At 44.1% G+C, this 14,915-nt stretch overlaps 1 protein-coding gene across 4 annotated transcripts in view; it reads right to left on the bottom strand.

Annotated features, from left to right (window-relative positions):
- NCAM1 (neural cell adhesion molecule 1) overlaps window positions 1–14,915 on the bottom strand; it is a 310,722-nt gene that overhangs the window by 18,599 nt on the left and 277,208 nt on the right. For all 4 annotated transcript variants that reach the window (XM_014785159.2, XM_087433699.1, XM_014785163.2 and 1 more), the window contains exon 14: window positions 1,178–1,302. In XM_014785159.2, coding sequence (XP_014640645.1) covers window positions 1,178–1,302 — 125 coding nt within the window. The remainder of the gene's footprint in view (window positions 1–1,177; window positions 1,303–14,915) is intronic.

Raw genomic sequence — 14,915 nt, 5'->3', positions numbered from 1 at the left:
GTCAACTTCCTGGAAAAAGCCTTTCTTGGGGGCTATTTGAAGGAAGAGAAGTGCTCTCCAGTTCACTATTTTCTACTGATAAGAAACCCTAGCAAGTGGCTGTTCCCAGCGCTCAGACACTGCCTCTAAATCTCTCAGCAGTTGGTTGTGTTTGGCAATGGCCAAGTGTCATTCTAAAACCAAAAAAAGAGAGAGTGATTCTCAATTTGGGGGTTGAGGATGAAAGGTGCAATGACAGAAATCTTAGATGAGCAAACCAGGAAGAAAAGGCTTAGGGCCAAGTTCATCGCTATAGGATTAGAACAGCTCAGGTGGGGGTGAGGAGCAGCTGAGGGAACCAGCATGGTTTAGGATCTTAGAGCAGCTTAGGGCAGGGGCTAAGAGCCCAGTGTCTTCAGTCAGACAGACCTGGATTCAAACTCTGCTCCCCAGCTATGGGAGATCAGGCCTTTGTCAACTGCATAAGCCCCAGTGACTTCCTCTGTAAAGTGGGGGATAATCATAAGACCAACTTCATAGGGTTCTTGTGGGGAGAAAATGCATGTGATCACAGCGCCTGCTCGTAATACACACTGTATCAAAGGTAGTCATTACTAGATATCAGTAGATTATTTGCAAAAAGTACTGGGTAATGGCAAAATAACTCTGTAGAAAAGTTCAAGAAGCAGAACAATCCATGATGGTATGAGTCTGTCACCACCATGATCATTTTAGAGGTTTTAAAATGGTCCTGGGAGGGCCGGCCCTGTGGCTTGGTGGTTAAGTGCGCGCGCTGCGATGCTGGCGGCCCGGGTTCGGATCCCGGGTGCGCATCGAGGCACCACTTCTCCGTTCATCCTGAGGCCGAGTCCCACATACAGCAACTAGAAGGATGTGCAGCTACGACACACAACTATCCACTGGGGCTTTGGGGGGAAAAAATAAAATAAATAAAAATCTTTAAAAAAAAAAAAAATAAATAAAATAAAATAAAATGGTCCTGGGGGTGGACATGGCCTGGCAGCTGTGGGTCAGTTTTGGGATTTAAAACCCTGACCAGGGCCCATGAGCCACCTGCAAGGCACAGGGCGACTTTGTCCTGCCCCCGCCCCGCCTGGGCTTGCCTGGTGTTGCCCCAACAAGGTGGATGTCGGGGCTGCTGGGCCAGGGGCGAGGACCGGGGAAGGAGGCCACTCACCGCTCGGTACTTGACCAGGTAGTGTCTGATGGGGGAGCCACCGTCGTCCTGCTTGATCAGGTTCACTTTAATGGAGTTGCCATCCTCTCCCATCTGCCCTTCGAGCTTGGGTGCACTGGGTTCCCCTGAAACAGTCAGTTAATTAACATGACCTTTTCACCCACAAAAGGAAAATCCAATCCATCAGAATGGGATGTGGTGACGGGATGGGGCTGGACCCTTTTCTTGCTTTCTCAGCAATTCAACAGTTAAAAAGCAATAAACATACAACTTAAAATTCCAGTTAGATGCCTCAGACTTAGCCCAAACTAAGAGAGCCTTTTGGGAATGTTCCGGGGAACACCCTCCCTACAAGCACGGTCCTTTTACTATTTTAGAAATAAGCTTTTTTCTGTCTCTCACGAGTGCTTGCATTTCCTTTTAGCTGTTCTTACAACTGCAGATTTAACTTTTATGAACCTGATACATTTTGAGGAACAGCTTGGAAATACGGGAAAATGTAAGCATTTAAGGAGAAAACTTACACCCATAAAACAATTTTTCAAAGCGGCTCAGTTTCTTCCCTGGATATATGATTTACCCTGGGGGTCTGATCCCTAGTGGGGGTGGGATGCTGCTGCATTCTTGTGACCAGCTTTTTCATGAATTAAATTTTATTACTAGGTTCATTAAAAAGAAAAACAAACAAGTTTCCAGTAGTGATTAAATAAAGCAGTTTGCCATAGGCAAGTTTCCCCTAAGTATCCTGCATTTATGGCTCAGCTGCCTGAGTGATAACCCTTGGCACCTTGTATTACAGTAGCAATCGTGAATGTCTCTTTCTTTGTGAGAAAAGAAAGGAAAAAGATGTCTTTAGCATTTCTCAACAGAAAAACCGTTTAAGTTTCTCTTTATTTGCTGTAAGTGCTCAGCTTGCAATACCGTGAACCCAAGGTTGGGAAGGAAGGCGAGCTTGTGTGTGACCAACTGCTAGGGCTGGCAGGGTTCTTCAGTGAGTAAGGAGCTGATTTACTTTAGGAGAAACTATTTCATGAGTACACGCCGAAAAGCTGTGAGGTGAGAGAACATCTGATATAAAAAGTTAAAATGAAGACTTAACACACTTGGGAATCCTGCACATCCTTTGAGGAACCATCTCTGGGTCTATTTCATGACCTCAGACAGAAAATTTGGAGAGCCTATAAAAGAGTTACCGTCTGGGTGGGCCGTCCCGGCTTGTTCTCTAAAAGATAGGATCACAGACAGAAGAGCCAGGAAAGGCTGGTCACCAGGTTTTGGATCTCATCACCCAAAAGTGTACCTCTGGCCATTTATGAGAAGGCTGCTGGGAAAGCCAGCCCAGCCCACCCTCCTCATTCAGCTACTTTGGGAACCTCACAATGGCCTGAGGGTCTTGCTTCTCCCTCCGAGACAAGGAGGGACCAGAGAAAGAAAGCTAACAGAGGGCTCTGACTCTCAGTCTGGGCCGGCAGCAGCACATCACCTGGGAGCTTGCTGGAAATGCAGACTCTGCTGTAATAAGATCCCAAGGTGATCTGTGCGCACATTTAGGTTTGAGAAGTAGCAGTAATGGGGACACATAAAAGCTGCAACACAGAGGATGCATAATCTTGGTTTTTTGTGTGTGTGTGTGTGAGGAAGATTAGCCCTGAGCTAACATCCGATGCCAATCTTCTTTTTGCTGAGGAAGATTGGCCCTGGGCTAACATCCATGCCCATCTTCCTCTACTTTATACAGGACATAGCCACAGCATGGCTTGACAAGCGGTGCGTTGGTGCGTGCCCGGGATCCGAACCTGCAAACCCTCGGGCCACCGAAGTAGAGTGCGCACACTTAACCGCTAAGCCACCGGGCTGGCCGGGAGGATGCATAATCTTAATGTCTGAGGGATAAAGTATTTAGGACAAGTTGTGCTTGTGATTTGTTTTCTTCAATCAGTAATTAAGGAAAAAGAAAAACAAGAATAAAAAGATATAACGGACTTCAATGTTGCTGCAATAAACAAACAAACAAAAAAGATATAACAGACTTCAGGCAAAGAATTGTCCTGTTTTTATGCCACTATCTAGCCATTGGCCCCAACTATTCGGTGGAAAATATTTAGAAATTTGGTTTAGATAATGTCAAGGCATGTACGCTTTTCAAATTCTTTTGGACTGTTCTAAGTCTTAAACAATAATTTAGTTATGTGTTATATCATTATAAATATCCAGTGCTAAAAAGGAAGTCCACATGGAGTGTATTTTAGAGGAGGGTGGGTGTGTGGAGATTCACCAGTGCTGAACAGATGGAAGAACTTTACAAACGCTAGTCCCTGACTGAATTGCAGTGACCTACTCATCCTGGTTAGCCTGGGACTTTCCAGGTGTTAGCACTGCACAAGTCCTACACCCCGGACTGACCCTTCGTCTCAGGCAAAATGAGATGGGTGGTGACTCCAGGCTGAATGGAGGTGGATATTAATCATCATAACTTTCTGTATTCAGAATTGCAACACTGACTCTGTGATGAATGGTCTACTTGCCTTAAGAAGGAAGGAAGGAGGTGGCATCAGTGGCCCTCCCAACAAGGACCCAGTCCTTCCCCCGAGGCCTCCTTGGAAGGGACATAGATATTAATCCACTGGGGCTGCTCTGGCTGCACCTTCCTTATTATTTCCTCTCAGATTTGAGCAGTGTGGGTTTCCAAGGCTTAATCAATACTGCAAAACACTGAACTCTGCTTTGGGGGGAGTATCTACTTAGAAGAGGTGCTCTCTCTGATGGTTGTGAAATCCTTTAAAACCGAATGCTAAGGATGCCACAGTAGAGGCCGGGGGTCTGTTGCCTTGGACAGGTCACTGCCTCAGTCTAGACATTTGCAAAATATGGGCACTGGGCCAGATGCTCTCTAGGGCTCCTTCTCCCTCTGACATCACTGTGACACCATGACAGGCACTGAGCTAGGATGGACTATCAAGATCACCTATTTTCATGACACTGTAAAAGACAGAACACAAAATATAGGATGTCCAGCCAATTTTAGGGAGATGCACCCCAACATCAACAATTCCATATCTCTAAGGCACAGAGTTGTCAATTTTTTTTACAAATTTTAAAAAGTTCTCTCAAAAACATCCTATCTTTGAAAAGAGACTCCAAGTCTCTTCAAAGACATATGAACAAAATCTCTCCAAGTAAACCCTGCAGAAACCAACAGCCTTAATGCAGGTACTCTCCTATCTTTGGATATGTTTCAGAAAAAATATAATTGGAATCACAGAGAAACCACTAAAAACTGTCCTATAGTTAGAACACAGTTCTAACATTTACCAAAGTTAGAACACTATAGTTGCTATCATTTTATCTACGTGATGACCATGTTACTCTGATATGCGTGTATTATTTTCTCATAGAATTCAGAGCATTTTATATCATAATATTTAGGTGTACTTTTTAGAGTGCTTTAAATATGATTTATTCAACACATGTATATTGTACCTGCTAGATACCAAGTTGTCTATTAGGCACTGGAGTTTCAAAGGTGAATAAGACATGGTTTTGTCTGCCAAAGGAAAACACTTAGTTATGATCAATTCTTTCAAAAAATGGTGGGGGCCCTTGTAAAGAAACATAACCCTTCCTACGACAGTATATCTTACGACAGTATTTGTAAAGAAAGCTCGTATTCAACTAACATCATAAAGATTCTGATCAACTTGGTGGTTATGTAACTTGCTATAAGCACACAAAGATGTGGAAAGAGTAATATTTGTTCAATCGATTGTCTTATTCATCTTCAAATGTTTACTGTTGGCCAATTTTTTTAAAGATTAGAAATGGAGTTAAAGAAACTATTTCCTAAGCTCTCTGCAAAAAGAAGGCTCCAGCCACGCCTGACGAGGGAGGGGCTGATGCAAAAGAGATGAGGCCTTGGCATTCAGGAGGCTCACTGCTTTACTGAGCACATTAGGAGAGGAAATTATTCAGAGGGTCCCAATGTGCACTCTGTTCTGAGATGGCTGCTCTGATTGAAATCATTGCGGGTAATTTTCACAAGACCAATATTGTAATTATTTGTAAATGTTGGTTTGCAATTCAGCAGCAATCGGCAGGTTGCTCCAGGAAAACCCCTGGGGTTAATTACACCCTCTGAGTTCAGCTTCAGCTAAGAAGTCAAATTTTTCCCCCAAAATATTTTATGTAAAGACTAAAACAGCAGTACTCTTAAAAATAAAGCTTGCCAATAACAAATATGAAATATTAGGCAGTTCTGGTATTTTCTAGAAGAATGTAAATCATGTATGCGAGAAAAAAAGAATGTAGCATAGAGACCACATATAGCCAGAAATATTATAGACAAGTCCTATAAATTCCCCTTAGAAACCATAATTGAAATGTATATTTCTGGCCATGCAGATTGTAGGTTCTTCTTTGTAATTATTGTGCTACTGTGCCCTAAAATCGGAGTCAGCTTCATATCCTTCCCCTCATCAGCAGAAGCCCTGGGACCAGAAAACTACTGCTGGACATCTGAATTCCACAACAAAAATTATAGCAAACCCAGGGTGTTTGGACAGCAAATGTGAATTTTAGAAGGAAAACAACATTCTACTTCTCACACAAAAAAGCCCAAGTACCCAGAGTTGTGTGTTCTGAGTGACTTGCTGAGGGGCCAACAGGCATCCTGAGAAAGGCTTGACCTGGGTCCATCTTTGTCTACTTTTTTTCTCTCTCTTAGGGATCCACACAGAGTTTGGGGCATCTGAGTATAAATCGATGACTGATGTAAGGCCTGCATTAGAATCTTTTACGTTTACTATCAAATAAGATTGTCTGGCATAAAAATACTGTTCATTTTGTTGATCCTAACTCCTGTTCCCTTTCACTGATTATTTCTTATAAGCAATTTGGAACTGGTGTATGACTTTTTATTATTTATTTGAAAAAGCCTAAAATGTATTATTTAGCTGTTCAAATAGCCTATTTCGTTTTTCCAACTCAGGAACATTCAAAATTACATCAAGAGGTTTGAAATTTGACTGGTCTTTTGGAGATCAGCAATTTACCTAAGGGAATCAGGATTGAGAGTTATGAGACCACAAACTCTCCTTCCTGAGACCAAGCTCTTAGCCCCGCCGTCAAACAAACTGATGTGATCTATGCTGCATCCATTCTTGGACCCTCAAAATCTCCCTGATGCCCCCTTTGGCAACCTACCTGGCTATTCTGTTCTGAGATGGTTTTTGGCTAGTCCCAAGAGCAGCCGACAGTGCATGGATGACAATCCGTCTTAAGCATCGCTCCCCCAAATCAGGCCTCGGGAGTCAAATGTTCTTTTTCTCCTGAGCACTTTTCTCTTAATTGTTAAGGATCTGCTTGTGCCAGCGTGACCTGACTCTTTGCCATCCTAGTCCCCAGCTCCAGGGAATGTTGGGGTACAGAACGAGCAGATGTGGAGCATGGCCAGTTCCCCAGCTTTTACAGAGAAAGGATGCTTAGCTCTCTGTGGCCAAGCTCACAGAGGCTTCTAGTCCACAAATCCTCTCCACCATCGGTTTTCTCAGGAATTATGAATGTGAGTGTGTGCTGGGGGTGGGGTGGGGAGGCAAATGGCAGCATGGTATACAAATTAAACATCAACAAATGAACTCTGACAGACTGAACCACAAAAATACCAATTCCCTTCTCGTGGGTGTCATGAAAACACCAACAGATTAATTGATCAATTATCTTTGTTTCATCATCCTAAAAAGAAAATATGACCACGAAGGTATGGCTTGTGGTTATGGGGCTGATCCAGGCCGAGGAAGTTATGACAGAAATAACTGCTATCACCAACAATTAACTCAGCTCCTGCCTCCGAGGCCACAAGGGGAGTTTACGCACATCTTCAACACTATCTCATGGATGTGAGGTTACTTATTAAGTATGATGCTCCTGAAGGTTTCAGCCCTCATCCTGGTAAACTCCAGGGAAATGGGCACTTTCCAAAGCCCCTGATCCCTGCCCACAGGATTCGGGCTGATACACAGCACTGCCTCGCTCTTCAATCTTTTCAAGCTACCTCTCTACCCTGGGGACCACCAGTGCAGGGAATCCTTAGGTATAAAGGCAATTAGAGCGGAGCCCCTGGTGCAAGTCGATGTCGACCTGCCAGAGACCGTGGCAATCCAGACACACAGCTGTAAAAAATAAAGGAGGGAGTGGAAGGGGTGGTTAGTGATGTTTTCAATCTAAGGAGGAAGAGTGGGTGTTAAAGAGTTTAGTTCATCAGAATCAGCATGTCCTAGCACGAGGCAGTGTCAGTAGCTAAAGAAAAAAAGATCATTATGAATGGGTGGGGAGGGAGTCATGCTGGAACATGCAGCACGCTGACAGAGCACAGGGGGCTTCTCGTCACACACATGCTGGTGGTGGGGAGTCCCATTTACACAGAGTCCTCAATAGCGGGCAGAGCCATTGGAGGAAGCAGGCCCTGCACCTACGCAACGCCATGATGTCAGAAATAACTTCTGCATTGGGAGCATTTCAGCTCGCCACAGCAAACCCACTCCTGAGTTCCTGGGACAGGCGCCTGAGCTTCCCTCCCATGGACCTCTACAGGCAAAGCTCTATAGGCTCAGGGGCCAAGTGACCCTGGGGCACGGCGCTCAATGTCTGTTTTCACCTCCCTTCTCCTGATTCAGTACTGCCGGACTCAGTAAACACTGTGGATGGGAACCCAAGCTGCATGGAACATCAGCAGATGTTAAGTGCATTCCAGGTAATTTTGGGGGGGGACGTGGTGGTGGACAGGGAGCACTGGATTTCATTAATTGTGGGTGCACAACCCATTGCCAGGAGAAAGACTCCTTGCTCACTTAAACCTTCCTCATTTAGGCCTAACTCACCTTAAATCTTTACTAATGCCCAGAGAAAGGAGGCGATAACCAACGGTCCTTAACTAAGCTTTTATTTCTCTCCCTTGTAAACATTATTTGCTCTGATCTCTCCACTCCCTTAAATTTTATTATGAAAGGCCATTTCCTGACATTGCCACTCATCCGAATAACAAGTTCTCTGCCTGTCCCTTTGCAAATGGCAGGAGAGAGTCTGTCACAGACAGGACCATGGTTTGATGAGGAGGTAATCATATTTAGGAATTCCATAGGCTCTCAGTGATTTTTTAGTACTGGTCACATTTTTTACTGACAGCCAAGACCACTGCTAAGGTGTGCTTCTAGGGCAACTGAAGTAAATATCTTCAAACACTTCTTGCTTTGCTTGAAATGTCTGGAAGAGATCTCTCCTCCGAGGTGTGAATTAGTTTCTATCTTAACCCTGTGCTTTGCTTCATTCTGAATCATAGCGTTGCACAGAAATGAACAAACTTGTTTTTAAAAAAGAAACTAATGGGTTTCAACCTAACATCTGCTCACACTTAAGATTTCCAGGGCACCGTCCAGGCCTTTCCCCAGAACATCAGCCTCTGAGTGGTCACCACAAGCCTGAAAGAGCCTGGTCTCTCTCAGGGAAATAACAAAACCACAATATTTTGGGTGGGACTTGGAGTTTAGAACATTTCAGCTCCCAATTTTTCTGCCCTAAGACTCACAGATTAAGATAGTTTTTTAAGGCAGGTCAGAGCTACCAGCACATCAGATGTTCCCCTGCTTTGGTGACACTTCTACTTTATTTCATATGACGTAAATAGCAAACATCTCCTTTTCGGAAGCGAGTTCGGCTCTGATCTATGCCTCTGTCCAGGAGTCTGCTTGTAAATGGGACTAAATTGGGGCACAGTGGCCATACCTAGAAGTTCTAAGAGGTGACCAATGGGGAGGGTGAGCGAGAGGGAACATTCACGAAGCTCACACACATGGGGAGCACGAAACAAAAGGACAAACCAGAAACAAAGAACATGCGAGACGAGCTGTGGATGGTTTTGTTCGCGTGGATGTCGCCCAATCAGTTCTCAGAGAAGTGAGGTCACCCGGGGGACCCCTTGCATGCACGGGCACACTGGGCGGTTACTGGTGTTAGTTTTGCTTTCGTGATCAATGCAGCCTCTACGTGTCTCAGGTTGTGACTTGAAGGAAACATTTTCAGTTGGAAGAGAACGGGATGCATATGACTCCCAGGGCAGGTTGTGAATAGGTGTTTGAGTTTACCGGGGAAGCTGTGAGCAGAGGCTTCCTTTTCTCTTTATGGGAAGCGAGAAATGTTTTCACAAGGTTGTGACAGTTGCAATATTAACTAATTATTTTGTCACCGCTATGCTCTTAATTAGGCTATAATTTTATTTCCTTTGCTGCAAGGGTCAGTCATGTGCTTCTTGATTCCACGGAGATCTCCAGTCATGGTAATTGCCAAGTGACTTTTGCTTTGATTTTTTTTTCCCCCTGCCTGGGGGAGGGTCACTCTTGAAAAGTGACACCTCAGCAATTGCAGCCAAACTCTTCTAATTCCAAAGTCTTACATCTTTCATTTCAGAAAGTCCTCGACTGGCATGAATTTTATGAAGCACTCTCATTGGTTTTGGGCAAATACAACCTTTGCAATTGATACATTTCTTTTTATAGCATTTCAACGTTGTAAACAGATACATTTTCACATTTTCACCGACATGCGACTCATTTTAGAGCAACTGTGGTTTTTAGAACTACTGGATAAAGGTAAACAACAATGCTATAAAGCTAATTTACAAAACTGCTTTCTGGGAAATAATTTTTATGAATTATCTGGTAAAAATTCAAGTTTGCAAACTGTGCTGTGGCGAAAGTGGTTTTACTGTTGATAGCAGTTTGTGTGGCCAAATTTCTTGAAGCAAAATATTAAAGGCTGTCATGGTATCAAATTGTCATGTCAAGGCTGCAAAGAATGATGAATTCTGGTTGTGAATTGAGAACAAGAGGAAAGCTCTCAAATGGCTTCCCTTAGGAAATCTGAGACAGGAAGAAATGAGGGGGCCCTAGGTGCCAGGCTGTGGTCCCAGCTTTATGTGACTAATCAGAACAAAGAGTTTTACCTTCTGTTCACCAGCGTGGACGACATCGTCAGCACCATGCAAGCCACATGACAAAGTCACATGATACGCACGCACATGATTGGTTGAAAGGAAAGTGGAGGAGGTCACATGGAAAATACAAAAAAATTAAAAACTGATGTAAACAATGGGCAGGGAGAAAAATCAACAACAAAATCACAGACTAAATAAAAGGAGAAATCAAATTAAACTAGCAGCATATATAGGAAACATTGGGAGGACAGTAAAACTGCCCAGAGATAGAAGAATAATAAACCAGAAAGAGCATTTGGTTAACAACACCAATAAGCATTAGATATGGCTGCAACACTGCATATTAATACCACATCAAGAAGCACGTAAACTTGTTTTGAAATAGGGAGGTGTTTCTGTCAGGACCCAGATGTCAAAGTCATTCCAGGACACTGCTGAAGAAAAAGAAAAGAGCAAGTTATTATTCACAGATTCTAGAAATGTCTTGGCATCCTTGGGAAACAAGGGCGATGAAACAAAACACAGGTCCTGAAGGGAAAGTTCCAAGAGTTTTAAGGCATAGACTGTGTGCTCTGTAAGAATAAAACATTACATTACATTAAGGCAAGTCATTTCACGTTTCCTTTGGTGCGGCAAGGAGACGGGGCACGGGCTGCACAAGGTTTGGTGGAAGCGAGCCAGAGAAGGCAGCCCTGGGGATCTTTCTCTACTCATCTGCCCACGTTATCCTGGAGTCCCCGAAGACATACCCGAGTCGAGACATAAATAAAGAAGAGGTCAGTGCAGACAGGGAATAGGTTTTCCTTCTGGGGGTTGAGACAATGGCTCTGTCAACACTAAACAGCAGAAACTGAACCTCTGGCCCAATGAACTGAGAGTTCGACATGAAACTAATGCTGGGGCATTTGTGGATACAGTTCTCTCTTAGACATGTGGCTGTATTGATAAGACATGAATTTGATTTTTACAATAAAAAAATAGTTTTCTTGTTTGGATTTATCTACATTCCTTTTTGTCCTATGTTGTATTTACATTCCAATTCGTTACTGAATGACCTTGCCTTGTCATAAGGCATTCTGGCTTTCCCGCCTTAACTTTCACAAGCCAAGAGAAGTTCAGGCTATTGCCAGTTGAGGCTAAGATAGAAGGGCAAAGAAGGGAAGTGGGGATAACTTTCTGCCCAAAGCACACCACTGTTTAAATATAATTCAAGAGAACCTCTTGAACCAAGTTACATATTCCCTTTCCTCTGTGAGCTGATAGAATGTGTGCTTCTTATCATCTGACATTACATAGGTTCTGGCACATTCCAACCAAGGGTGCCCTGCAGGGATTATATACAACTGAGCAGTTTCTGCTTCGATTTTATTTAGGGTACCTTCATTCATTCACAATTATAAATGGATCAAAACACACACACGAGCGAAAAGAGGAGACATTATTTATTCTCAACCCTACTGATTGACGGGACGATCGATGGATTTTTGTATGCTTATAGCTGCTCTGCTATTGTCTCCACCACAATTCACAGTTGCTACATTTTGCCTTGCTGTTGAGGAATATGTTCATGCTAAATACAGGGGGCTGCCCAATTGTGACTGTCTTTCCTTTCTCCCAGTATCCACTGGGACCTACAATTTGCCTCAGTAGTCAAGTTGTTCAAAATAAAAAAGACTCAAAATTTCTTCTCTTTGGATGTCATTACTAAGCATTTTATCTGTGGGTAGAAATGTCTGATGTTTGAAAATTAAACATATGTCAGGGGAGAAACACCTAATTCCTCCATAAGGAAAAATCCGGATCCAAGTCTGTGTTTTACTTCCAGAGAAGACCAACCTACAGTGAGACACCTTAAATAGGACATGAGTTGTACAAACGCATTATGTAGCCTTCTCCTACTATGCCTGACACACACACTGCACCCAAGCTGGAAAGGATGAGACTATCGCTGTCAGAAGAAGAAAAGGCGCTGTTAGTTGTGTTCCTTTTCCAAATGCAAAAAAACCATCATCTGAATTAAATCCATGCGAGCAAAGTTCGTTGTCACCCACTCTGCTCTGCTGACAAAATGAAACCTCCAAAGCATCAGGAATTAAAATTCACTGCAGCACACACACATGGAGAGAACACCAAGAAAGCAGACCCTTAGCTATGTGCTGCTTTAGAAAAAAGAACCATATCATGCAGCACGCAGAACCAGGAAACTCTTTTCTTCTCTGTTCAATTATGTATCAGAAACCCCAACCCAGGGAGCAGGAGCTGTACTTCTCATACCTGCTTTCTGCCTGCTTGCTCTGACTACTGCGCAATGGGAGGGGTGTTATTTTTTCTCTGCACTCAGAAATGTTATAAAATCTAAAACCCTCACACAGCTGTGGACACACACTGTAAACACACACACACTCCAGCTGACTTGTCAGGGGATATGAGGCCACAACACACAAGCTCACTTCATTAGAGCATTAGAAAGACTAGCTTGGAACGTGTTACCATTGTGATGAAGTGTGATGTTTTCCACGACAGAAGACGATACAGTCTGGCCCTGACTCTATCATCAGGAGGTGAATTCCAGAACTTTCATCTGGACTCAGCACACAAACTGGAGAGAGCCTGGTTAGGCTTTTTCCGGCCATATTTTTCCACATGGAGGAGGAGGCCTGTGAGGAGACAGAAGTGCTTCTCCTTCCCACGTGTGATCTATCTGTGTACCTCCTCCACGCTGCCTCCAGCCACACAAAGGAGGGCACGCTGTCAGGAAGAGGCCACTCCTTCCTTCTTTGCATGATCCTCTACCTTTCCCCAAGAAGCCATTTTTTCCTATTTCTTCCCTTATTCTCAGTCTTTTAGCTACTTCTGTATTTGTGTGTGTGTGTGTGTGTGTGTGTGTATGTGTGTGTACTTCAGAAGGGAGGGACAACAAAAGCTGGCAAGAGATGCTCTTCTTTTGTCTCCTCGGCATTTCTCTAAGCCTCTTCTATTTTTAACTTGAGGGTAAATTTGGAAAGGCCTCCTCTGTGCACAGAGTATTCTTCAAACAATCACCCCAGTTCTTTTCGTGATGCTGGGTCTGCTCTCTCGGCCAAGCAGACAGCATGCTTAGGAAACCACACCAGGCGAGGGGCCTCCATGCATTCACAACTGTTGCTTTTAATACAAGAGAAAACCCCGGGCAGCACTGGGACCCAGAAGTCAGCTCTGCAACAAGCAGAAATCTGGCCAGGAGCAGCTCAGCTCTGTACTCACTAGAAGGTTCTGTGGTTGTAAGGGCAGGCAGAGGCCAGGTTGCTATGGAAACATGATGGACAGAAAGGTGAAGGAGAGAATGGAGATAAATTCATAAATAAAAAATACATATGTTTGTGTGCATACATATATAAAGGCATTATTATAAAGAAAAGAGAGAACGGTGAAGGAGATATTCTCTTACTCCCTTCTTCCCTGAGTTATCAATATAGATATTTTAAAGAGATTATCAGAGATTTGCTGACAAATTACTCTCATGCAGCAAGTAATCACATCACTCGCATTTATTCTTAGCATGAATTCCAGCTACTACACGCTGGGCACTGTGTTTTGTGCTTTTTGTGTTTAATGTTTCTTTTTCACAAACACCTAAAAGGCAGGTAGAATCTATCCTTCATTAGAGAGATAGGAAATCTGAGGTTCAGGGACGCTGTGTGACTCATTCAAGGTTGTGGAGCTGTATGCAGAAGTGGGGGAGCTGAGATTCGAACCCAGGGCTGTCTGGTTCCCAAGCCTGAATTCCTGCTGCTCCAATCCACTGCCTGGAAAGCACTGCACGGGGTGGTGGGTTTGTTTTTGAGTCAGATAGATGCAAGAAAGCTTCTGAGCTTGGGGCTTGAGTCGCCTCCTGAAGCTGCGCCCACAGTGCAGGGGCTTCTGATGTACTAAGGAGAACACGCCAGCCTCGCCGCTGTCTGCTGCTCTTGGTGCGCATTGGCACGACACGCTGGCCTCACTCAGCTGCTGTCTCACTTTGCTCCTTCACTCAGAAAGCTAGGTTCAAAACTCCAAATAGTGGCAGGCCTGGGGCTCTCTCTACTCCCAAGGACTCAGACAAAAGGACAGGCAGCCAAATGGAATAAGATCGTAAATGCGTGAGGCTCAGTCAGGATGACAACGGCCAGAGACTGACCAGGTGATGCCACTGCCAGGCCCAGTGCCACTGCTCTGGGTGGGCAAACACAGCTTGATAAATGCTATAGTGTTTGTTGTTGTTTTGGGAAGGGTGGGGTAGAAGGAGGGCGACTACTCACCCTGTTTTCAGGAGAAAAACAAGGCTCACTTGTGAAGGGTTAAATAATTTGCCTAAGCACTATTGCCAGGCACATCTGCAAGCAGACATTGTTGATTTCCCCACAAATATTTATGAGAAATGTATGCATTTATGGAGAAAGCAAAAGCTACAGGCCTCGCTATCTAATTTCAACATCTGAATCCAACTGTGCCAATTAAAATGAAGGGCAAACACACAACACCCCAGGCATTTCTTATGACCCTGCAGAATTTGCATGTGTCTTGGCAAATTCCTTTGGCTTCTCCAAATACCAGCTTTGGTCCGGCCCACTAAGAACCCCGGGGACAGGGCTGGGCTATGGCGGCCTCAGGAGCCTGCCTGCAGGCATTTCTGTCCAGAGCAATGCTTTTCATTTGCCTCCTCTTTGGGGGAGTGCTGCCTCCCAGGAATCTGAGAGGCCCTCTGCCTATTTCTCTTCTCATTTGCTTCTCTAAAACCTG

Source organism: Ceratotherium simum, chromosome 7, assembly GCF_057802395.1.
Source record: "Ceratotherium simum simum isolate JZ-2026a chromosome 7, ASM5780239v1, whole genome shotgun sequence".
Classification (NCBI taxonomy): Eukaryota; Metazoa; Chordata; class Mammalia; order Perissodactyla; family Rhinocerotidae; genus Ceratotherium; species Ceratotherium simum.
Note: the sequence above shows the minus strand (reverse complement) of the source record. Positions and strands in the feature narration are given on the sequence as shown.